This window comes from Anabrus simplex, chromosome 5 (assembly GCF_040414725.1).
Source record: "Anabrus simplex isolate iqAnaSimp1 chromosome 5, ASM4041472v1, whole genome shotgun sequence".
In the NCBI taxonomy this organism is placed as follows: Eukaryota; Metazoa; Arthropoda; class Insecta; order Orthoptera; family Tettigoniidae; genus Anabrus; species Anabrus simplex.
The window spans coordinates 103,041,314-103,068,209 of record NC_090269.1 but is presented as its reverse complement, the minus strand read 5'-3'; the positions used below and the strand labels follow the sequence as shown (position 1 = coordinate 103,068,209).

Sequence of the window (26,896 nt, the reverse complement as noted above, 5' to 3'; positions counted from 1 at the left end):
GACGTCTTAGAATGAGATGGAGGAGCTCTACTGTGGACTGTGTTGCAAATAGAGGAGTCGATAGAAATAAAGTACTAGAAGAGGAATGGTGGAAAGATCAAGTAAGGTGGAGGGCTTTGGTACACTACCCTACCCAGAGAGGATCTGGAAAAAGGAATGGATGAAGAAGAGAATCATGATTCTTGCTGTCTTCTAACCAGTAACTACACATATTGATATACGAGGTGTGTTCAAAAAAAGACCGAACTGTGGCTAGAAAAACTTTATTATGTAGCTTACATCATTTCACAGACTGTCCCCTTCAAAATAGTCCCCTGCACTATCAACAGCGTGTTGCCAACGTTTCTTCCACTTTTGGAATGCTTCCTGGAATGCACTTTCTTTGATGGCGCGAAGTTGCCTCGTCGCATTCTCCTTGATCTCTTCAATGTCTTGGAAACGATGTCCTTTCAAGGTGGTTTTCAATTTGGGGAATAAGAAAAAGTCTGACAATGCCTTTCCAATCAAAAAACACAATCAGCATCACCTTGATGTTTGAACGACTCATTCGTGCTTTTTTCGGTTGAGGAGAACCTTTCCCCACCCACTGTGATGATTGCCTTTTGGTTTCAACATCGTAACCGTACACCCACGTCTCATCTCCAGTGTTTCCACAAACGTTTTCCCAACTTTGAAGCAGAACTTCACGCATACACGTTGTTCCTCAAGCTGTTTCATTATAGAATTCGACGAACACGTGACACACGCAATCACTTCAGAGGCTCTAACTCAACTGATAATGCAGGCAATGGAATGCGGAAAGCAGCGGTCTGTTGTCAGAAGTTGCCGCTAGGCACCGCCACAGTCACAACTCGCTCAATGTTGCGGTTTGCGCGCAATTTACAAAGTTCGGTCTTTTTTTGAACACACCTCGTATTATACCAGATTAGGAAGAGGGACCAATGTTTTTTAGAATTATAGCAAGTACAGTAGTTTTCATAAAACTAGATCGGGAAGGGAGAGGAGGACCATTCAGTATATAAAGGATTTTTTTTTTTTTTTTACCCCTTGAGGGTGGGATGTTCCAATCCCTTGAACTCTTTTACACGTATGTCCCTGTTAGCTTAGTTGATAACCATGTAGTTTGACCCATTATGTTAAACATGGAAATAACAGCAAAAAGTTATTTCTTTCTCTTACCTACTGTCTTCTCTAGACTAGCTGAGTAGTGCCACTCGTACAACACTCTATCATGTGCTTTAGCTTACGGCTTAATTGTAATTAACATTAATTCAACCTTTTTTGACCCTCTGGCATCTCATACCCATAGTAACTGAAGGGTATTGAATGCATAGAATCATCATCATCATCATCATCATCTCGACTGTAACAAAAGTATGTACCAACCTGTTCATCTTATTGCAGGTTTCTGAAGAATGCCTCAGGGTGATGATTCCTTTGTCCCTGAGCCTGAACTTACATACAAATGCAGGCTATACTTGAAGAAACAGATCAAGAAGGCACCTGGTTCTGTTTCACTAGATTATGATAAAGAACGACGCCACATCTTGGGAATGATGAAGCGTACCATTAATATGGGAGAAAGTAATTCAGCATTGGTTATTGGACCTAGAGGATGTGGAAAGACTACTGTAAGTTTAGTATGAACATTTTTGATAAATATCAATATCCTACAGAAGGTGCTTTTCTCTTGAACTGGTCCTTTTTTAACAGTTCAAAATATGACAATCAGTGAAGTATTTTATAATTACAAAATCTAATATAAAAACAACATTTTACATATTTTTGTTGATATTGTTTATGCATTAAGCTACTCTGTAAAATGCCTTTTGGGAATTAGTGGTCATTATAACTATATCCCATGCCACACAGCATTAAGTACCATGGGTCACCACTTGTATCGTAAACATCTACGCGCCGAGTGACTGTCATTTGTTGCCTTCTCACAGCCTTCTCGTGGATGACGTGATCGGGCGGTGCACAAGACTGCCAACCTATCTAAGATAAGCACTAAATGACCTTGTTTTCTTCCGAGCGAACAGTATGTGTCGCGGCCATAGGAAAATGTCTTTTGAAGACAGCGTGGCTTCGAAGGGGCCACTGTTATCATGACAGAGATTGGATACCTGTTCTGAATTCCACATTTTTACCTCTACATATTCTATTTATTTGTGCTTTTCTTTTGCCGGGGTTGGTAACGCAATCTAATTATCATCATTGATGGGAATGACGTCGCATCCCTTTTCATGTTGGCCAATAGGAATGCAAGTGGGTGCTGCTCTTTATTAGATTATAAAAGTAAATGTACTTCTGGGGGTGGACTGGTAGGTTCTTAGATATCGCAATGAACACATCTCTCCTCTGAAAGGAATTTCAAGTAAGATTTTCATAATTTATACTTCGTTATACTGTTACGAACCTTGAGCAGTAAGGTGTCAACTTTTGCCCTTCATTCAGAATTAACCACCAGCAGATGTACAACCATATTACATGATTAATTATCAATATTACCTTTATTTAATTTGGAACATTCAGGATATGCTGATGCACATTGCATCCAGTTTTTGCTGTCATTAGATCAGCCCTTATCTAGATAAAACATTGGGATAGCACAATATTAAGAAATCAAAATACATAGTTAATGACAGCAGCGTAAATTGCATAGGTTGGCTGTATTGTTTTTGATGTAGGATACACCTGACTGTTTGGTTGTAATTTCAATAACTAATGATTCAATCGATCACTACTGATCTGCATTTAGGGCAATCGCCCAGGTGGCAGATTCCTGATTAGTTACCTTTTTAGATATTCACAGAACTTCTTGTTCTAAGTGGTTTGTCATATCCTGTAAATAATTCTGCTAAATTCATTGACAATTTATGATTGGTTTGAAACTTTTGATTATGTGCTGTGAAAATTGTATATATCACAACCCCCTCCTTTATAGCATAAGTTCCATTTGTTCCCTTTGTTATTGGTATGAAACAAAAGGACTTCATCACTTTGCTAATTCCACTTCTACAGCAATTTTTCTTACCATGCATTGTTTCCTATTTGATGAACAGCTCATAAATATGATTTTGGACAAGCTAAGACGTAAACCATCATTCCATGATCAAGCTGTTGTTGTGGAATTGAATGGATTAGTTCACACTGATGACCGTCTTGCTCTGAAAGACATGACTCGCCAAATGGGACTAGATAATGTGGTGGATGGCAAAGTATTTGGCTCCTTTCCAGGTAAGTAAATTTTAACATATTGTTTCAGCTTGTTAGGACCTCGGTTAACACTCACTCCTTCATTTTGATTAAGAATGCAGTTCTTCACTCTTGACTGCTTTGCACCAGGACATCTTTCATTCTTTCCAGAAGACCCTTTAACCCTTGTACCCAGGTCCTGAATTTACTTCTTTCTTAAGCCACTGTCTCCGAGATACCAGTCAGATCCTCCTTCACTGCAGTTGTCCATGGAGGGAGTGAATTATATACTTATTTGTTTATTTACTTGGTTTATTATTATAGGTAAGCTCTTGCTTAGCTCTCTGAGTAGCTGGGTAGCTCAGGCAGTAGAGTGCTGGCCTTCTTAGCTCAAGTTGGCAGGTTCAATCCTGGCTCAGTCTGGTGGTATTTGAGAGCGCTCAAATAAGTCAGCCTCATGTCGGTAGATTTAGTGGCACATTAAAGAACTCTAACAAGACAAAATTTCACCTCTTTTGCTGAAACATTTCTCCTGTTGGTAGGATGGTGTGAATATATCCATAGGTAATCTCTGCCTATTGTAAAAGGCGACTAAGTAGATCGTGTGGCCATGGGTCTCCTCTTGAGGGTTTGACCAATTCAAATTTTAAATGTGCGTGCTGCTTGGTGAAGGGATTCTTACATGTGTGATTATGCCCAAAATCCATCCACAGCCCATCAGATGGGAGATTCATCTACCCTGCAGTAGTGTCCACCAGGGGTGTAGCCAAGGGGGGATTACTGGAGGTTAGAACCCCCCTATTTTCTATAAGCAGAAACTGACAATAAACAAGTGAAAGTCGACTCACATATTCATAGAGACAAAATTGTAAAACCAACAGATCTCTAAGAAGACTTGAAAGTTGGATTTTAGATTGTAATGTGAGCATACCATTTGCCATAAAGCTATTCACTTTGATCATATTGTCCTTCTTCTGTATTTTAATGTAAGATTTTGTAATGTACTGGTACTGCAATCTGAATATCAACATAATTTACTGTATCAATGCCCTTATGATACTCGTGCATGCGCGCCCCCCACCTGCACAAGCATCTTCATTATGTTCTGTCATCATTTTGTAACTATAACCTGTTCCATCGGTCAGTCCTGGCTACGCTATTGGTATCAACTCCAGCGCACTCCCTGCACACTCGAATGGTTGAGCAGGGACCCCTCTGTATATGCTATGGGGTACATTCCTATACAGCATCGTGTAACATTGGACTCTGAACAATACCTTCCAAGACAGGCGAATATTGCCTTGCCTGCATGGCGGCTACAGAGGCTGCCCATGATTGCAGTCAGTGGTATTTGGGGAGGATACTTTTGGACATGGCTGCGAAAAGATCAAAGCCTCCCTAAAATGGTCCATCACTCACCACATTTGATTCCCGACGGGGTGCTGTTAAAATTGAGCCTGTTCAGTAGACACATATCTACTGCAAACATCAGGACTGAAAGAAAATGCCCAGTGGTAGTTCGTTACTGAATATGCAAACTGCAGCTTAGGCTGACCTGTTGCTCCATTGCAGCCACTTTGGCGAAGTCCCTGTCAAAGTTGGAAGAGCCCAAGTCTCTGAATCTGGTTCACAGAGTGATCTTCCACTGCATTCTGATCTTGGACATTGATGATGAGCTATTGGAAGATATGAAGAACCTTCAGCATCGGAAAAGCCTGTGCCAATGAAGGCGGCTTCACTAATCAAGGCCGGAAATGTCCCTCTCAGCCGGTTTAAATGATAGCTGAAGGTAGAGAGGAACAGAGCTCTTCCTAAGCAGTTCCTCGCCCCTCCAATCAAGGAGAAATCATGCATTTCATCCATAGGGTATGTGTTAGTATTTCTTTTCTTTCGGGTATAATTCTATTATCATATATTTTCTTTTTCTGATAGTTTATAAATTTATTTATTCAAAATTATTTCAGCAGACTGAAGAACCTAATGGTTATAAATTTATGTCCTCACTTGTTCTCAAACGTACAGCAAACCGGTTCCATTAAGAACCAAGCTGAGCGAAGTACTGGTACGTCCCTCCTTACCTTCATGACTACAGTTTGTATTGTATATTTCCCACCAGAGTGCCTGTTAATATCAATAAATAATTGTCCTTACCGATCAGCTCTCCAACACCTTTCCTGTTACGGGGTGATTTTAACACTCCTCACCCATTGTGGGAAGGAAGTTGGAGAAGCTGATGGGAGAGCTGGGTTTATGCATTTTTAATAGAGGGGAGCAAACTTATTTTAGCAGAGAGCACAGAGCATTTTACCGAATTGACTGTTTTTTATTCAGCCTTGATGATGATTAATTAATTAATTAAATAATGGCATGTGGCCTCCGGAGAGGCCTGGTGCAGGTCTGCATGGGGGACGCAAACGAAGAATACACCCACAGTATCCCTTGCCTGTCGTACGAGGCGACTAAGGGATGATTAAATTAGAACCATGAAACTACTTGTGATTAGTGCCATCACGCAGGGAAAGCCATGGGGTCGCCTTTACTTGCGAGTAGTACCACTATGTTAGGTACACAATAGGTTTGTGATTAGTAGTAGCAGAGAGCGGTTCACTGTGAGTTTCCAGTACCTGTGATTAGTACGACTATATGTGGAACATCACGGGCTTACGTTGCCTGTGGTTTGTACCGTTATGTGAGAAACACCACGGATCTGGGCATTGCCTGTGATTATTACCACTATATGAGCGACACGGTTGGTCTGCGTTGCCTGTGATTTGTACCCACTATGTGAGAAACGCTACGGGATAGTTCAAGTCCCTGTGATTAGTACACCTATGTGAGGTGCGCCATGGGTTTGCATTGCCTAGGAGTGGCACCATTATGTGAAAAACACCATAGGTCTACGTTACCTGTACGACGTACAATACTTGTGAGTAGTACCATAATGTGTGGAACACTGTGAGTGTATGCTACTCTTCATTAGTACCGCAACTTGAGAAATACCATGGTTCTACTTTACTAGCAATAAGTGCCATTATGAGGGACCATTGACCTGGATTTTGAACCCTTTTAAACAACAAGCATCATCAATTCAGGATTGTGCTTTAGAAGCAATCCCTTGGTCAGTAATGTAGTTTCTGGGAAGGTGAGGCATTGTGAGTTGGACCCCCTGATTGTTTTAAATTCATATTCATCCATTCATTCTTCATCATCACGTTTTGAATTCTGGTCAGTGAGTGAATTTTGTACTTTTAAATTGTCATTGTCTTGTCTTGTGTGTTCTTAATTTATCATTTCCTCTTTTAACCATTTTCATACAACTCCAATTAGAAATTTAGTTGCATTTAATTATTACTTTTCAGAGAACCTCACATTCTTGTTGAACTGTCTTAAGTCTGGAGACCGCACCACTTCCAAATCTACCATAATAATCCTTGATGAATTTGACCTATTCTGTGAACATCGTAAGCAGACATTACTGTATAACCTGTTTGATGTCTCGCAATCAGCTCAGGTACTCAGTTTATTGTATTTGTTTTGTTTTCAATATTATGTTTATCTTTTCAGAAGGAAATAATATTGTCATTATTTAACAATATATTTGTTCATCAGAGCCACTTTTTAATTTAAACACAGGTCTACATGTTATATTTTCATCAAGTAGATGTATAATTTAAACATTATTTCTAAACTTAATTTAATTAAGACGATATTGCTACTGTAATTTTAAGTTTATTAATTAGAGTGAACAACTCTGTTTATTAACCCTTTGATCTCCAGCCTCATACACGGTATCCATGTCCTATATACCACCAAGGCCTAATGTGCACTTTTTACCTTGCTGTAAATTATTCGTAATAACTTCTGTTCAGTTCATGTAAATAGGATGGGCATTATTTTTTTTTTGAAGGTAATGCTTTGGGCATTTTATTGATGTAAATTAATGCACCTTTATTTTATGAAGTGATAATTCAAATAAATATTTTCTTTCTTTGAAAAAAAAGTATTTCATGATCAAGAAACATTAAGAAAAAATATTTTTACTATCAAAACCTGCATTATTTTAGAGAAGTGGTTCCTATGCCACATATAAAAAAAATAGAGCTTTATGTACAATATTACAATATTATTATTATTATTATTATTATTATTATTATTATTATTATTATTATTATTATTATTATTATTATTATTATTATCATTATTATCATTATTATTATTATTATTACATTAACGTGAAATTTTCTAATCTTACATTATATGCAAATGGCTGCAGTTCCTGGTCTGTTTTAAGTAAAAAATTATTAATAATATCTATTTCACACAAACTAAACACTCACGAATTCACTTTATGCCTTAAAAATGTGATACAAGAAACTATTTACTAATATTTACACATGTTTATGACGTGCTCTAGCAAATGTGCATAGGGTGGCACAAAGGGTGTACACCCTTCTTACCCTGTTTACAAATGTATCTGGTCTTTTTCCTTTTACCACCTTGACTAGTACTGATCTTGCTGCATATGGAACAGTTGCATTCTTTCTTTTCCGGTAAAAGAGTAAGGGGTTCGTTGCCCGCCCGCGGGAGCTGAATTGCTGCTTGGTCACCAAGCCACTCGGCAGCAAGTTCCTCAACTAATGAAATTGTGAAGTCAAGTCTTGATAGGGGTTTGTCTGTATTATCTTTATACAAAATGTACAAGTTGATTATGATTCTTCCAAAAATGTGAAATGTCACTTTTTTAATTCTTTAGTGTCCGGCACTCATCTAAATAGCAGTATAGCATTTGATCTGATGAGTCAACTCCGCCCATATAAGAATTGTACTGCCAAATAACAGATGGCTTGCTGGTTATAAATAACTTGTTTCCTTTCTTCTTTGATTTCATTTCACTTTTTGCCTCAGCCTTTGTAGACAGGAGAAGTACTAGGTAGTGCTAACACCTGGCAGCATACTTACCTCTGCCAACTATTACAAGAAAACAAAAGCTTCTGCAAGGTTATCAGTGCTACCAACTTTAAAACTTGTTGTATATAGTCTTATTTAATCAAATACTAGCCCAAAACATGTATTATACATTATTAAAACAAATAAATAACTTGGAAAATATTTTTTGCCAGAACGTTTTTAGACTGAACCTCGAATGTCCGGTCAATCATTAGCGGTTAAAGGGTTATGATGAAAATGTGAAATATTCATTTTGTCATTGTATTAATGTAAAGTTAACTGCCCATTGCTGCAACATGCTTACTTGCTGTTAGGAGTTCCTATACACAAAGCTTGTATCTTACCGCTCGCCAAGTGCAAGTGTGATGCACGGTGTTTCTCTAAATGTAGGCTCCCCCTCATTGAATCTAATTGTTCTGTATCCATTTCTTCTCAACCTTTTTTGTATTTATTCAGCTCTCCCTATCCTACACTTACCACTCTAAGAAAATAGGAATTCTCAAGATTAGCTTCCTGTATGAGTGTAGATACGTGCCCTCCTGATGAAGCTACAAAGAGAAACAAGCTTGTTGGCATCTGAGAAGAGTATTGTATTTAAATATGGCAGTACATTACAGAGGATCATAATATATCAGTAGTAGAGATATCCATCCAGACTCCAGTGGGGGAAAATAGACATCATCATGCCGTATTATATCCGGCCAGAGTAACATTAATGAATTTGTGAACAACTGTGCCACTGTGGAACCATTTGCTCTCTCAATCTCTTCTATCATCAAAAGAAACACTGATGATAGATCAGTTTGCTTTGCTTCCATAGTTCCAATGATGACATTGGCCATGTAACGTCCCATTGCATCCGCAGTTTCATCAGTGAAGATCCAGATCTTCTTTCCTGCAACTCTGCTTCAAATCCTCTGCAGGGTCTCTTCATAGGAGATATTCAAATACGTTTTTCTTAATGTAGATTCTGACGGAACTTCTTCTTTAGTGTACTTCTGAAGAAACATCCTGAGGGATTGATTTTCCAGTTTCCATAATGGAATTCCGGAGTCCAAGAAAACTTTACATAGATCCATGGAAAACTGAGATTGCCTGCTGGATGTTGTAACTGCTGTTGATATTAAATTGATCTTAGGTCCAACAATATTTTACATAGACTTATGTTTCGTCGTTTCAAAATGTTGAGTTATAAAGTACTTTTTTCATGATTAATAGATTTTTCACAGATTTTGCAAAAGAGTATAGCTCCATCAGTAGAAAGCGTATCCGAACTGAATTCGCGAACATAGCCATGTAATGGACCATGCAACAATGAAAATTTCGGCATGATAAATAAGTCAGCGCGAACACCCGAGTTGCCTTTAACAAGTTTAACAGTAGACTAACAGCTTCTTTTATGTTTGACCTATTAGACAGAAGTGATTTCCTCCCTTCCTTTGCATTCTTATTATTTCAAAATCAGGAATGCCAGGTAATTACGCATTGTCACTGCAAAAGGGGTGTGAAGAAGGAGAAGAGACATACTTCACTCATCCTCTCTCTTTCCTGGTATTCATTATGTTTGTGCATTCCTTTCACTAACGAAGGTTCTGCTGTTTACAGAGGTTAAATGAATGGGTTGAGAAAATAAGCTTTCAAATGCCTGAAAAGAAATAAACGATTTAGAGGAAACAATAATCTAAATAGATATTTGAGACGGCAATATGTAATTTAATTTGTGCAACCTTTTTCTGTCTTCGATGTATGGAAATTCATTATGTGCTTTTTAATATGTGTAAATCGCAGAGAAAAAATGCATAATGATACAAAAGGCAAAAAAAGGCTTTAAATCTTAAAATAGGTAGCAGAAGCCAAAATAGGCAAAAAAGGCAAAATAAAAATTGTCTCTACACTTCCTAAACACACGAAAACATATTTATCTCTATCTGTTTCTTCAATATATCCAGTCAGATAAAAAAGGCATTTTGCCTAACTTCTGGGCTCTAGTCATAACTCTTGCTATTGGTGTGCAGAAAATCTTAATGGTGTTTATGAAGATTGATGTTTGGTGTGCTGTTAGTGCAAGATGAATAATTGGGCCTAATTTTTTTTCAAGACAACAGTAAATACAGAGAAGTACTGAGATGACATTTTGATGTCGTTTTTCCATCAGTTAATGGAAGAAGAAAAATTGCATAGATGGTTTCAGCAAGATTCAGCCCCTGCTCATACAGCAGAACATTCCTTTCTTACAATACGAAAGTGTTTGCATACAGAGTGATCAATGCTGGTCCAATTCCCCTTTGTTTTCCAGATCTAATAGTGTGTGATTTTTACTTGTGGGGTAAACTGAAAGAAAAAGTGAATCGAACAAATCCTCACACACTGGAGGAAATGAAAGAAAACATTATGAATTAAATTAGAAACATTACAGTGGGAGAACTCACTCGCGTCAGCCAGAATTTGGTTATGCGATACAATGCCTGTATAACCCAGGAAGGACGACACTTCCAGCATCTTTTATAAAGTAAGATTTCATATAAGATTTTAAACACGCTTAAAGCCGCGGGCGACGTAAGTTCGGCTGAGGCAGCTACCGTAGCGCAGTGTACAAACATCGTGCGTTCAGTCTGAGTTTATAAAAGGGGCCCTGTAGATTGCAAAGGCATGGAAGTATATTAAAGGATCAACAGTCTCTATCTGTTTCCTGGAAGCTGGCTTCTTTAAGGTTGGTGAAAATGGACGTAGAGTGGAGGAAGAAGAAGAAGATGATGACGATGATGATGATGATGATGATGATGATGATGATGATGTGTTTTCCTCTGCTTGGGAGAAGTTACAGACTGATTGCTCAAGGGACGATTTTGTCACAGTTGAAACAGTGTTGGTGGAAGAGATGATGGAATCCCATAAAGTGAAGAAAGTGAAAAAATATATTTCTGCTGCTGATAGAAAGAGTGATAGTTTTGATAATCTGCATGAACTGGAATTACAGATTGGGATGATGCATAAGAAAAAAGCAAAAAAAATAATGTAATTTTTTTGTCAAAAAGTAGGCTCTGCAGTGTTTGTGTAAGCGAATGTTAACTGTACATTGAAATTTCAAAGTATTAATAGTAATAAACTCCCAGTGTTGTAGCAAATTGAATAATACATTGCTGGGCAGAAATAACGTAACAGTTATATGTATAGGCCTATGCATTCTGAAAATTGCTTATTTGAAGGCATATTAAGTTGTTCTTTTTACTGCTGAATGCTGAAAAAAACTTTGACAATACTTTCTTGTCTTTTTTTAAATACGGGAAATGAATAAAGTAAACTGCATATCAATAATAAGCTTTCCTTAGACTCCTGCACTTTTTTGGGTGAACAGTGTACAGAAAAAGAAAATTGCCCACCATTTGTACGTCCCTCAATATCCTCAATTTACACTTGACTTGTTAAGTCTCTAGTAAAGTACAAAGGAGGGCTTGTAGTGTATTATGTATGGCATGTATTTTATCACTATCTCTGTTGTATTTCGTTCCTGTTATATTTGTTAACTTTTTTTTTTAATTCATCATCATCTGCATTATCATTTCCCCTTTTAAACTGACACCGGGTGGGACAAATATGGTTCCTCTACACTTCCTCTGTCTGTGCACCATTCCTCATCCAACACAGGTTCAGTTGTGCTGTGCTGTTCTTCGCACAGTCCATCCACCATAATCTTGGTCTTCATCCTTTCTTCCATCCTTCTTTCCAGTGCTTGTCTTGGCAGTGTTCCTTCTTTCATCTGCTTGACATGTCCAAACCAACTCAATCTGTTCTGTTCAAGTTTGTCATTTAGTTTTTGCTCATGTAGCTCTTTTTCTGTCTTCATTTCTCACTCTGTCTCTCCTTGTCTTCTGTACCATACTCCTCAGGAATTTCATTTCAGCTGCTTGTACTCTACTCTCACCTCTCTGAGTCTTCGTCCAGGTTTCTGGTGCATATGTCCTTATAGGTAAGTAATATCCTCTGTGCATGACTTTTCCAGCCTTCATTGGTTCATCTTTATTCCATATTAATCTCCATACCTGATGGTAAAAGGCACCCTCCAGTTGTATCCTACTGATTTCCATACCCAGTCTTCCATTTTTTGTCAGTCCACTTCCCAGATATTTTTTTGATCGTGTGATTTAAAAGGTTAAAATAAATATTGTAATCTGCTGTTCTATTTTGTGTTCCTTTAGGCCCCTCTCTGTGTGTTAGGACTGACCTGTCGTCTGGATGTGACAGAACTTTTGGAGAAAAGAGTTAAATCAAGATTCTCACATCGTCAGATCACACTCTTTCCTCAAGCGCATGCTAGGTCAGCTCTCTCCAAACGTATGGAACTGGTCAAAAGATTACTCTCTCTTCCATCAGATAATGAGGACGGTGCTTGTGAAGACGGCTGTGACATAGATCTGGTTTTTTCCCGTTGCTGGAATAAGCACATCGAGGAACTTCTGAAGGACCAAGAAGTTATAAACATCATTGAGAAGCACTTTGAAATTCAGGCCTCAGAAAGGGCCCTACGGTCATTTCTTGTAAGCAAGCATTATTTTGCTATGTTTGACTCTTGTAAAAGTGCAGATTTTCTATTTTTTAAATACTAGTAAACAAAACCAAAACTAAATTAAACTAAAAATGTGTGCCCAACTTGGTTGAGAAGTCATATTTTTTCTGGAGTAGGATGTACTTGTATACCTTTTTCATGAATCAGGTGGTTAGGCCTTGACTTTTCACATCTACATTCCAGATTCAGATTTTGGTGATGCTGTTAACATGTGATACTTATGACGGACAAGGTGGAGGTAGGACAGGTATCCCCCAGAATTCCTGGTTTCCTCTGTTATTTTTACTCCATAGTCATTTTTTTATTATAATAATCGTATAACCTTGCTATCATGTGCAGGCAGTTTAATTGAATGACATCTGCCTGCTTGCTCATCACTTTTGACATTTCATTAAACTCTAGGTGTAATAATGGCAGAGTAAATGGAATCTCTCTTTTGTCAGTTGAACACAAGATGTCACTAAAGATCTTTCACCTTCCAACATCTTACATCAATGGAGTGTTGAATGGACATTTTCCACCCTTGAGAAATCGGACAACCTCTGCCTGGTTTGAACCCATGATTTTGGGATCCAGAGGCTGACACTACCACTGATCCACAGAAGTATCACGAGGCAGAATTTCTTTTTTTTTTTTTTTTTTTTTTTTTTTAACCTCACAGATGTAATTCAGCTTTTAGAGTACCCCTAAAATAGTTCCTTCATGAATAATTATTTTTTGCAATCATCATTGAAATGCTGTGCTTCTGAAAATTGGCCAAAAAAATCTCATTCTTTTCCACAGAATTACTGTATGTTGAAAATATTTATACAATTCTGCACCTACTGAGAGGAAAATTTGTTCATAATAGTCACAAAGGGCTTATTATGTCAATATAAAATCATTTTCTCACACTTGAAAATACTAGTCTGGAAAAAGTAGTTTGTTTTTCATCCCATGGACTGAATGTTTCAAATGTTGTAATATTATTTACATTTAAATGTTTTATCTTTAAGACAGCACATTTTTGTTGTTGTTGTTGTTTTTACAGTTTTGTTTTATATCCATTAAAATCTCTGTAAAACCAACTGCTGTCAGGCATTAAAAATTTATTTCTCACCAGCGTCCCATATATGACCACTTTTTCCGTTGCCTGTTACCATTTAATGTATGATACCATACTTATTGTCTGGCTCCTTGTTTGAATAATGCGCGGGGTGACCTTCAGTTCAGAAGGTTCTGGATTTGACTGTGTGGTAGTTTAGGGATTTTATCCATGTCTGATTAATTCCTGTGGCTTGGAGACCGGCTCCTTGTGTTAGTCTTAATTTACACACACAACACTACACTACACTACCATTTACCACAGAAACACATTTCTTTTCTCTTCAGCGTTCGTCCCTCGTGGTGGCTCTTCAGATCTTTGTGCAGAGTATTGGTTCATCGCTGGTTTGGTCATCCTCTTGGTCACCACAGAAACACATAATAGTTGAAAACGTCCTTCCACATAGGGTTCGCATCAGGATCATCATTTGGTCCTAAAACTGTGCAAAGTCCACTTGTGGCACACAGATAGCACTGTTGACTCCGCTGGGGTATGGGGGAGGGGAGAAAAAACTACGAAAGAATGTACATACTTTTAAATACTTATCCGCAGTTTCCGCTTTTCTTGAGATGCTCGTCATAGTGACACACTAGTTTTTGTATGCTTCCATTGTGTAACGATGCTGTCTGCGAAGCAGGGCCAGACTGAGTGCCTCAGTTAGTTGAGGCACTGGCATTTTGACCCCAACTTGGCAGGTATGATTCTGGCTCAGACCCATAGTATTTGAAGGTGCTCCAATACGTCAGCCTCATATCAGTAGATTTACTGGCACGTAAACGAACTCCTGTGGGACAAAATTCCAGCAACTCGACACCTCCGAAAACTGTCAAAAAGTAGTTAGTGGGACGTAAAAAAACAATAACACTGCTACACTGGGGCGAAACGCTGGTAATTTCACGGTTGAAAAAGTCTAAAAACTTAATGAGCTTAATAACATTATTATTAGAAACCAGCAGACACCAAAGTATGTTTTTAGGTCTTGGAACTCGCAGAGATGTGGTGGTTAATTGTTCTGATGTCTTCTTCATCTTTGATTGGTCCTAATCATTTCCTTAGTATTCTTCATTCATTGTATCCAGCTCCTTTGTCGTCATTCTTTTTCAGGGTTAGATTTTCTGCTGTGCAGAGTATTTCTGAGTGAATCATTGTAGAGAAATGACTAAATAATAGAATTAGTGGATATTATTTCTTGATATAGATGTCCCTGAGCCACGTCCAACTTGTCCGTTGCTCTGTCTGGTGGTATTTGAAGGTGCTCAAATATGTCAGCCCCAGGTCATTAGATTTACCAGCACAGGAAATGAACTCCTGTGGGACATTTAGGCACCTCGGCATCTCCAAAAGCCATAAAAGTAGTTAGTGGGGGTGTAAAACGTATAACATTATTTTTATTATTATTACTACTTTCGTTTGGGCCTGCTATGGACCACGTGGTTCTCATCTCTTTTTTTTGCTTTACGTCGCACCGACACAGATAGGTCTTGTGGCGACAATGGGACAGAGAAGGGCTAGGAGTGGGAAGGAAGCGGCCGTGGCCTTAATTAAGGTACAGCCCCAGCATTTTCCTGGTGTGAAAATGGGAAACCATGGAAAACCATTTTCAGGGCTACCGACAGTGGGGTTCAAACCTACTATCTCCCGAATACTGGATACTGGCCGCACTTAAGCGACTGGAGCTATCGAGCTCGGTGTTCTTATCTCTAGCAGCTTTCTTCTTAGACTGGTACTCCTTCATTCTTGCACTGTGAATGTCTTTCTGCTCCTGAGTCATTTTCACACCTCCTCCCAGATGCACTGTTCTTTCTGTTAGTGAGTAGAGAGAGTTTGATGTTCTGATCAACATTCTGCACCTATTCCTGTCATAGGTCTTTTCTGACAAGTCTTGCCCACTTACATTTGTCGCTTTCCCTCTAGAGATGGTGTGGAAGATTCTGGAGATGAGCGTCTGATTGTCCATTCTCATGACGTGACCATAGTTCAATCTCCTCCTCCTCCTCCTCATAGATGTTGTAATGCTCTCTAATTGTTGGTACAGTTCATTGTTGTGCCTGATTCTGTACTTGCCTTCCTCTTTAATAGGGCTCATGATTTTTCTCCGGATCTTCCTTTCCTTCAGCACCAATTTTCTGAGTTGCCCTTTTCGTACCATGTTTAGGCATTCTGAGACGTATAGTACTGACGGTCTCACTACAGTACTGTAATGCCTGATTTTGAGGTTAAGGGAGAGGGATTTGGATTTGTACATACTCATACATAGGTGATAGGCGCTTTCCAGTTTGATGCATCTGCTGTTCATGGCCTGATCTTCATTCTTGTTTGGGGTTGTCCATTCTGCTAGGTATCTGAAGGAGTTAGTCATTTGTACTGCTTTGTCCACCAGTGGGATTGATTTGGGTGCATCTCTGATGTTGATGATAAACTGTGTTTCGTTGAGGCAATCTTCAACCCTATTTTAGCTGCTATGTGATCGAGAGAGTATAGTTGAGGGATAGCTTCCTCCACACTGGATGCCAGGAGTGTAAGGTCGTCTGCGAAGGCTAAACAGTTGACTGTTAACTTGTCTTTTTTTTATCCTATTCTCATGCTAGATTCATACTTTAGCAGTTTCGTCCACTTACAAATGACTTTTTCAAGTAGGCATTTAAAGAGAATTGGAGATAGGCCACCCCCTTGTCTAACAGTCTCTTTTTCTTAACTTCTCTTTCCAGTTCCCTTCTTGCTACCCGTTCCTTTCCCATTCTTTTTACATGCCCGAACCATCTCAGGCTTGCTTTCTGTATGTTCTGTACTAACAGTTCTATATTTAGCTCTTCTCTGATTTTAATATTCTGAATTCTATCTTCCTGTCTTTCTAACCGATATTCTTAAAAATTTAATTCTACTGCTTGGATCTTACTATTTTGTCTCTTATTAGTTATTAGTTACCAGTGTTTCTAGTCTGTTTGTTACAATTTGTATGAAATACTGTTTGTATAATGTTAAATTCGTTCTCTTGGGTACGTTGTCATCCCATAAAAGCTCTCTGACTTGATGAAATGTTGTACAGAACCTTTACTTAGTCTGTTATTAATTTCAGGGTTGATTTCATTACTTCCATTAATAATGCTACCCAGATATGTAAACTGTTCTACATTCTCTAACCGTTCTCCGTCTATGTTCACTTGGCTTCTCTTTTTCTCTTTTCAACAGTGCATGACTACAGTTTTCTTTTTACTAATTACCATTCCAAACTCCTTCAGATTTTCATTTCAAATGTCCAGTCTCCTTTGTACTTCCTTTTCTCCCATTCCGCAAATCACCACATTATCTGCAAATACCAAAGCATTCACTTCATCACTACTGATACTCTGTTTTACACGTTTTATGATATCATCCATCAATATAATAAACATTAATGGCAACAGTGCACTTCCTTGATTGAGACCTTTTTTTTTTTTTTTTTGTATATAATTTTTCAGTCACCGCTCTCCACTTGTACACTGCTTTTACTCTCATGATACAACATTTTTATCTTGTTAATTAATGATTTTGGTACATTCCTTTTCAGTAGGCATTCCATACATGTTTTCTCTTAACTGTATCATAAACTTTTTTCCAAATCCAAAAATATGAAGATGATTTCCTTGTTCCTTTCCAGATGTTTTTCTATTATTGCTTGCACTGTAAATATCAAGTCTATTGTTGATCTATTTGGTCTAAAGCCATATTTTTCTTCCTGTAACTGTGTTTCTATTATATCCCTCAGTCTTTTGTCTATGACTTTCTCCATTATTTTTAGCCCATGTGATTCAGTAATAGGGTTATACCTCTATAATTTTCACATTTTTTTTCCTATTTCCTTTTTTTGAACAGTGGAACAATCTGCCCTTGTTGCCAGTCTTCAGGTATCCTTTCATCCTTCCATATGGCATTGAGGGCTCTGCATAGCCACTGTAGTCCAATGCTTCCTGCTGCCTTAATCATATCAGCATTGAATTTGTATTTTCCACTTGTTTTACCTTTGGTCATTGCTTTCACTGCCCTTTCAAGTTCCAACCATGTTATCGGGTTCTCTTCTCTCCATTTATTATTTCCATTTTCTTATCTCCTTCTTCCTCCGAGCAGTCATCCTCATTATAAAGTTTTTCAAAATACTTTGCCAGTACCTTCTGAAGACCCTTTTTGTCATGTACTATGAATCCATCTTCCCTCTCTAATGCCAAACTCTTCCCAACATTTCTCCTTGATACTCCCCTTTACTTGTAGTTTCAATCTTTTGTATTCCACATGTAACCTTTCTATCTTATTCTCATCCCTTTGAAACATTTTTTTGCTTTTCCTTATCCATTTCTTTCTTCACCTTGTTCCTTTCTTCCCCCCCACCACCACTGTGTCTCCTTTCTCTTAACCTTTGCTTTTGTTTTCCTGCATACCTCAGTTGCTGTTCCCACAAATGTCTTGTCTTAAATTGTCCCACTCTTCTTCTCCACTTCGTATAAATATTAAAAATAAACCTTGTTTCTAATGGTAATTACATAAAAGGTCCCTAAGTTGGCAAACCTTGTATATACAGTATTTTAAATGTTTATCTTAATTTCCATGTACCGAGCAGAGTGGCCGCACCCGTTATGCGCTATGGCTATGGAGCCAAGCTCTGCATTTGGGGGACACAAAGGTTTGAACCCCACCATCAGCTGTCCTGAGAATGGTTTTCTATGGTTTCCCATTTTCATTTCCAGACGAATGCTAGGAGAGTTTCTATTCATAGCACACAGCCGATTCCTTCCACCTCCTTAGCTAGTTTCATTCACTATCATTCATTTCATCTTCATGAGCTCCTCAACTGAGGTTATCGTCAGGAAGAGCATCCATCCATAAAAACATGCCGTATAAATTCATCTCTCCTCATCCCCAACCCCATAACAAGAAACAAGACTAAGGGGTATTGGGTAGACATACAGTTAAATTTGTAAACCGAAATACGAAAGCATAATTATTTTTAGCCCTAATATTTTGATAAGCAGTAAATCAATAAGCACCCTTCTCTTACCCTATTGTAACAATAATTGATAGCGGGGAAACTAGTTTTAAGGATTCGGTAGATAGCTTCTGTCGGCTCCGCAGTATGGGGGTAGCGTGCCTGCCTCTTATCTGGAGGCCCCGGGTTCGGTTCCTGGCCAAGTCAGGGATTTTTACCTGCATCTGAGGGCTGGTTTGAGGTCCACTCAGCTTACGTGATTACAATTGAGGAGCTATCTGATGGCGAGATGGCGGCCCCGGTCTAGAAACCCAAGAATAACGGCCGAGAGGATTCGTCGAGCTGACCTCATGACACCTTGTAATCTGCAGGCCTTTGGGTTGCGCAGCGGTCACTTGGTAGACCATGGCCTTTCAGGGCTGTTGTGCCATGGGGTTTGGTTTGGTTTGGCAGATAGTTTCTTGGTTGCTTATACATACACAGTTTAATTTGGAGCAAGTAAACATCTCATACCTACACTGACTTCGCGTACAGTAGTAAGATTTCTATGAAATACTTTTCTGCCTTGTCATTACTTTACATTGTATATAATTATCTACCGTACATGGTTCGATAGCTGAACTGCTCTCTTCCTTAGTGGTGCAAAAACATCAAAGAAAATCCTTGGACTTGACACATTTGTGCAATAGTCATCAACAAAACAAATTATACATAAATCTTGAAATCATTAAAATATCTCCTTTGTGTCTAAACTGTTTACTTACACTTACTATGTCATTTAGTAAAAACTTGAAAAATAGAATAATTTTCAATCATAAAATGCTTAAAACCTATTTAGTCACTATATACTAAAATTTAAAACGCTGTCTGCTCTGTTCTTAAAAACTTCTCCTTCCTTTAAATCCTTATTTACACTGCTGTACTGTATATCTGAGACCTGCCATATAGATCGGAATTTCTGCTTTTAACACGTTCAGTACCTGCTTCTGAGCGGGACACTTGAATGCCTGGACCGGCCATTTTCATGCCCGGCCCTCTTGACGTGCATCACTTAATACAATTTACAATTACTCCTAAACTATAAATGTTAGAAAAATGATACTTTGTGCTTACCTCTTGTGGATATTTAAGGTGTGATATCTGGTGTGACAGGTTTCAAAATACGTCTAATTTTATACAACCTATATGTATTTTTGGCATAATAATTACTGTCATCGAAGTGAAGAAATGAAAGAATATGAAGGAAGCGTATTTGGAACATTTTAGAAAATATCGGAGTATGAATAACAGGGTCTTCGGTCCAGTACATTTTTATATCATGATTTTGGACTAATCGGTATCCACGATTGAATGATCGAATTCTTTGTGAAAAGCCGGGGCGCCGCCCTCATCACTTGACTCGTGTACACACATACTGATAAAATTCGTCATTCATGAAAATACTCACGTACCTCAAAATATCCTGCTTTTTTCTATTTGAACTTTTATACCTGAATTCTCTGTAAATGGTGGAACGGGTGGGCAATATCTAGGATGATATGTATCAGGCACTTCACTTTTCTCAATAAGCCTATCGGATTCGGGAATCGGTATTTCTTCGTCACTCTCACTTTCACTATCTGAGTCTATTTCAGGAATAAGTTCATCACCAGAATAATCATTGTGAACAATATCTAATAATTAATCTTCCGTATAAAACTTTGTATTATACTACACTCGGTAAGAATGACACACACTGCATTGGAATCTCAAGTACCGACTTGACGCGCGAGGAAGTTCTGAGATTTTCCAGCTAAAACTGCTGAGATAAACATGAGCCCACTCAACGCGAGGGTTATCTCAAGAAGGTCAAGCAACTTCCTGCTGCAACCAGTAACGCTGACTAAGGTGTAAGAATGCATAGATGACGAATATAAACAGCACTGCTTCGCGCGGAACATTAAACGTCTTACGCCGTCCATGGCCCACAGCATAAGAGCAAGCTTGAACGTCTTACGCCGTCCATGGTCCACAATGAGTTAATATCATCCGACCATGCAAGCCATTTTTAACCGTCAAGTTCTTTAGTTTCAGCTGGTGCCAAATTTGTCAAAATTAAAAACAAAATTACACTTGTATGAACCAAACAAACATGCCCTTGCTCCTGTGCTTGCTGCCATTGACCTTATTCATTTTAGGATTATTCATTTTATGATTTGAAAATTATTCTACTTTTAAAGTTTTCACTAAATGACATTGTTAGTAAACAGTTCAGACACAAAAGAGATATTTTAACAATTTCAAGATTTATGTTTAATTTGTTTCGTTGATGACTGTATTGTACAAATGTGTCAAGTCCAAGGATTTTCTTTGATGTTTTTGCACCGCTGAGGAAGAGAGCAGTTGAGCTCTCAGAACATGTAAGGTAGATAATTATAATAAAATGTAAAGTATTGATAAGGCGGAAAAGCGTTTCATAGAAATTGAATATAAGTCGATACGAACAAGGTTGAACCATCATGAAGGATTATGAACTTCATGTTGGTGGTCCGTATTGAACTGAGATTACATGTAAATTATAAAACAGAAAAGTTTTCCACCTATTCAATACATAGTTATATTTACAATGCGTGTGTTTACATTTCATGGGACTATCTCATTTGTACTTTTACACCCAGACTTTTTAACGTGTTTACTGTACTTTGTATTATATATTGCTCACTTATGTCACTCATAATATTTCACTTTCATTTGCAACATTTTGAGCTCCATAGCACTCCACCTAATTCAACCACATATCATAGTGGTAATAATATATTCATAATATTCTTACTGCTTAGAAACATGTTTTAGGATTTCATCAAATATTGTGTATTGCTTAAATATGGCTGATGATGACCCCGAGTAGGGTTGAAACTAGTCCTATGTAATGTAAATACATGCATTGTAAATATAACTATGTATTGAATAGGTGGAAAATTTTTCTGTTTATAATTTGTATGAACCATCATGGTTAAAATAATCAGTACAGTAGTAAGAGTTGACTGAGAATGTCCCTTGTAACTGAATGCGATGAAATGCAAAATTGTTGCACTGTACTACTTTTCTCATGGTTGAATTTTCATTGATTACCAGATGTTGAACTCGGAGCCGCACTGTAGGCATCGTACTTTCTGAAAGTAGACTTTCTTTCTTAATATTCTGAACTTATGTTAATTGTAGTTATGTTATTTTTCAGACAGTTGTGGTGTCAAGACTGACATCTTCACATCCTTTCCTGAGCCTCTATGACTTCGTCCAGACCTATAAGCAGTTCACTGCTGATGCAAAAGTGAATATGTTAAAAGGTCTCTCTGTATTGGAAATGTGTTTGGTGAGTTTCTCGTCCCTTACATCTCAAATGTACATTTGCTCAAGCGAAGAATGATCACATAATATCGTACAATGTTTGTTCTGGGTATTCTCAGGGTGAATTATATTTTGATAATAATTTAAATTAAGTCTGGTACAATGGTGATGGTTGTACAAGAGTTTCTCGTACTTAATTTTCCCATTGTAATGTGTATTAATTTGTGCATGTTAAATACTAATCAGGTACCAGATTTTTGCCTTGAGGAGATAATTTGACTGATGATGCCCTCAATGAAGGGCGAAACATGTCTCAAGCGGAATTAATAATAAATTCCTAAATGTAAAATTTATATGTATTGAATAGGTGACAAAATAAACCATTTAGCATCCTACATTCAGTATCTTCAATACGGACAACAATGATTTTTATCACTTGAAATGAAATCTGTTGACCGTAAATGTTTGTGTTTTGGTTATTCGAAGTTATTATTGCGTAGATCTGTTTAGGTTGGCTTATAATATAACAATTTGATCTTGCTATCAGTTTAGTTTAGAGATATTGTGTGTTCGCCGTACTTCGCAAACTATAATTTTACTCCTTCTCATTACTCCATTGTTGCACGTGCTTGCGTCATCTTTTTATTGTAATGGCTAGGCCTTATTCAAGGCGGAATGAGGCCAATATCCTTGAATTTTCAGTTGATTTAGACAGTAATAAGGACCTCCTTTTGCCAAAAGTGATTCCCGTTATGTGGGAAGTGACACAGTCACAGCTGCTCACCGTGCATCAGACCACGAGGACCTGTCGTCGATGACAGTTACGTGTACAGTGAATAACTTTGTGCCGTGCTTCATGAGTGAATTGCAGCACACGCATCATATTGATATCAAATTATTCAGAATTAAATGTTCTTTCTTTCAGGTTTAAGAGTAAAGAAGAAAGACGCAATAATGTTTGATATTTCTGTCATTGAAAACCAAATTTATTTTTTAAATTTATTTTCAAAGTTTAATATATTTTTCTGGCTTTACCAGTAATAATATGTCCATAGTATATTCATTTCTGAATTGCTCATAATTTCCTGTATTAGTGTGATGTATTTTATTTTAATATCTGTTAAACTGTTTACTTGTTGATTTTTTGTAATTTGGTTGGAAAATCACAGAAACTAGTCTGAGCTTCTTTGAGCAATCCCCTGCATATAGGCTGAATGCGAAAGGGTTAATTCAAACACACATAGTCCATTTTGTCTGAATTAAGAAATTTTCCCTTTCCACTCGCAGCAAGTAACCTGCTGAACGCTCTTTTCCTGGATATATATAATTATATATAGTTGTAATTCTTCATTGTGTGTGTGTGTGTGTTTTTTAATCTTGAACTATGAACACGGCTGAAGATGTTTTCAAAAGAAAATGAAACATGTACCGTTTTCAAATAGATTAATGCTTTCTTCTTCATGAATGGGTCACCTAGGTCCAGACAGAATCAACATTTTTTGGCCTTTTTTTTTTTTTCCAGTAGTTCATCTTTACTGATTGTGCACGTCTCTGGTCCTCTGACCATGCCGATCGTGTGGGTTTTCTTTCTTGTTCCTCAAATCCCCTTGTTTGAATGATGTTTTGTATTTCCTTTCGATCTTGTAGATCCTAATTCAGTGAAGTCTTTTTCTAATAATTTGTACCAGTTTGGTCTAGTGGCCTTGTTTTGTAGAGATTTGTAAATTTGATGTGAAAGTCTGTTAGGGTTCATTAGTTCCAAATGCCCTGCAAATTGGATTCGTCACATTCTAATTCATCATCATCATCATCATCATCATCATCATCATCATCATCGATTTTCCGCTCCAGTAAGCTGGATGTGGGTATTTATGAGCCTCTTTCAGTTTGTCCTGTCCATCCACAGCTGATGTTCTACCTTTTGCTGCCAATTTACATCACGTTTGGCAAGGTCTTTGAAAATTTGCTTTTCCCAACTATCACGAGGCCTCCCTCTAGGCCTCTTACCAACAATATTCCTTTCATAGGAATGCTTTTGGGGTCCTAATTGGAGCCATCCTTCTCATATAGCCATACCAACATAATCTGCTTAATTCTAAGTTTTCTAACAAGCTTCTGTCCAATCAAAGTTGTTGCCGAATACAGTACTTTCATTCCTTATTTTGTCTCTCCTTGTCTTTTGGAGACATGACTGAAGGAACTTCATTTCAGCGGCCTGTAGGCGACTTTGTGCAGATCTAGTCAGTGTTGCTGCTTCCAGTCCGTATGTTAGAATTGGTACAAAATATGTTTTTTACAGCGTGAACTTGCAAGCTTGGGGAAATAAGTCATCCCAAAGTAATTGATGAACGGAGTGGTAGAATTTTGATGCAACTTGTATTCTATTGCCTATTTCTTGGTTTATGGTATTGTCAGAAGAAACGAAGCTCCCTAAGTATTTGAAGTTATTGATAATGTCCACTTCTTCATTTTGCACTCGCAGGTGGACTGCTTCAGGATTTCAACTCATCACTAAACCGGCGGTTTTAGTTTGGCTGATGATCATTCCCATTCTTTCAAATTCTTCTTGCCAAAGATCTAGTTTAGCTTGAACTTCTGCTTCTGCCTCACCCCATAGCATAACATCATCAGCAAATACAAGTGCATTTGTTGTCTGATCATTCATTTTCACTGCTTTTATTCGAATTGCATCTGTAATTTTTGAAATGTGCTTGTATGTTTCACTATTAGGTTCAGGGTAATGAGTTCCGTTTATGATTCTTAGTCCTACAATTTTTCTCATGATTTTTGGTTCTTTAATTTCTAATTGTTCCTTTAATCCCTTTTGTTGTAGGTTGAGAGTTTCCGCACCATAGAGTGCTTCTAGTTTAACTACTGTTTTGCATTGTCTTATCTTATTGTTCCATTGTTTATTGTAACGGTTCTTGTTAGTTGGAAAGCAGTTTCCGTCTTCTGAATTCTTGAAGTTATAGAGTTCCTTTCATTACAATTTTCTGTAATCCATTCACCTAGGTATTTGAATTCATTCACCCTTGAGATGCTCTTTTAATGTGAGAATAATAAAAAATTATTAAAGTGGTGGAAAGGTGGAGTTTTTTAACTTGTTAGTTTTTTTTAACATACTAAAATTCTACCACAAACCAATGTGAAGTTTATAACATGTAATTTGCAACAAAAGCTGTGGTCGATTCCAAAAGCTGAGGCAGTACTAATTAACTTGACCTTTGAGGCCAACTTAGCGACTCATACATTGCAAAATTAAATATCACACGTAAAATGTGTGTATGAAAATTACATCATAGCTACTATGTACTTAAAAATTAGCATATTTTTATTTGACTCTCCACAGCTTTCATTAGAAGACATACGATTACTCAGAATATCTTTTTCAGCAAAATCGCCATTTACATCCATCACATTGTCCTATACGACATCATTTTCTGAGTCATCCATCACATTATATATATCCCAGTCTTCTTAAAGCTCTGTGAAATATTTTTTTCTGTAATCAGAGTTCTTATCCAAAAAATCTAAGGCCAGTATTCGGGAGTTAGTAGGTTCAAACCCCACTGTCGGCAGCCCTGAAGATGGTTTTCCGTGGTTTCCCATTTTCACACCAGGCAAATGCTGGGGCTGTACCTTAATTAAGGCCACGGCCGCTTCCTTCCCAGTTCTAGCCCTTTCCTGTCCCATCATCGCCATAAAACATATCTGCGTCGGTGCAACGTAAAGCCAATAGCAAAAAAAAAAAAAAAAATCTAAGAGCATGCTTGTTCTGTGGCAAATCTCTTAAAGGTGCCTTTCTATCAGATCAAAGGAAAAAGATACTGCACTAGTTATTCTGTATTTCGGAGGGGGGGGGGCATAATACTGTATTGAATTATACTAAAAAACCTTTGTATTTCTTAAATTTAAAATACTACACTGTACTGTACACGTTCCTTTTTATTGAACAGTGTTTAAATATTATGTACCTTGACTCATTGCATAAGTTATTTTGGTTAATCTAGACTTTCATTAATTCTGACAACTAGAGCCTCAGTTAGTCCAGATTAATGAGGTTCTACTGTATTTGTAAATGGAGTCCATTGAACAGTGTTTATATGTATATTGGAGCATTGCACAAGACCATCTGGTAAAAAGATGACATGTCTTTAACATCCAGGCACTAATTATAAGTAAGTTTATTCCTTCTAAATCTAAAATAAGGTTTTTAATAAATTTCTGTTCCAGATTATTGCAATGAAACACCATACTGATATATACGATGGTAATCCGCTCAATTTTGAGATGGTATTGAGGATGTACCTCAAATTTGTTAGTCAGAACTCATCTGTCAACATTGTCGATCGAAGCGTCATTCTCAAGGCATATGAACACATCAAAGTAAGTACAACAGACCCACTAATAAGACTTGCTATAGCTTAAGATAATGCAGAATGCAAGTAGTATGCCTGTTTAAAAGTATTATGCAGTAAGATCTTGATTTGTCACTTTTGTCTGGACCACCAACCTGGGGCCTGTTTGGGGCCTGTTCCACTAATGAAATTTACAACTTTTCAATTCAGATTTTGTTCCACCATCACTTTTCAGATTTAGTTTGAATCTTTTCACTTTTCAAGCCTGTTATGCAAAGTGCAAAGAAATGAAGTGAAAAGTTTTCACAAATCTTGCAAAGAGACGATTCCCTTTTCATCTGTTAATTAACAAGTATGTGCACTAGTTTCTCGGCATAGAATGTGGTTTAGCGATATAGACATGTTACGATGAGAGCTTTTGTTATCATCAAGTGAGGACAGTGGTGAAGAATCCAACAAGA

The 26,896-nt window shown here is 37.6% G+C and overlaps 1 protein-coding gene across 3 annotated transcripts in view; it reads left to right on the top strand.

Moving 5' to 3' along the window:
• The window catches only part of Orc4 (origin recognition complex subunit 4), a 47,579-nt gene that overhangs the window by 2,496 nt on the left and 18,187 nt on the right, over nt 1-26,896 (top strand). For 2 of the 3 annotated variants that reach the window (XM_067148283.2, XM_067148284.2), the window contains exons 2-7: nt 1,405-1,631; nt 3,066-3,240; nt 6,558-6,709; nt 12,342-12,680; nt 21,968-22,102; nt 26,311-26,463. In XM_067148283.2, coding sequence (XP_067004384.2) covers nt 1,416-1,631; nt 3,066-3,240; nt 6,558-6,709; nt 12,342-12,680; nt 21,968-22,102; nt 26,311-26,463 — 1,170 coding nt within the window. In that variant the 5' untranslated portion in view covers nt 1,405-1,415. The remainder of the gene's footprint in view (nt 1-1,404; nt 1,632-3,065; nt 3,241-6,557; nt 6,710-12,341; nt 12,681-21,967; nt 22,103-26,310; nt 26,464-26,896) is intronic. The other variant, XM_067148286.2, reaches the window with a different exon arrangement.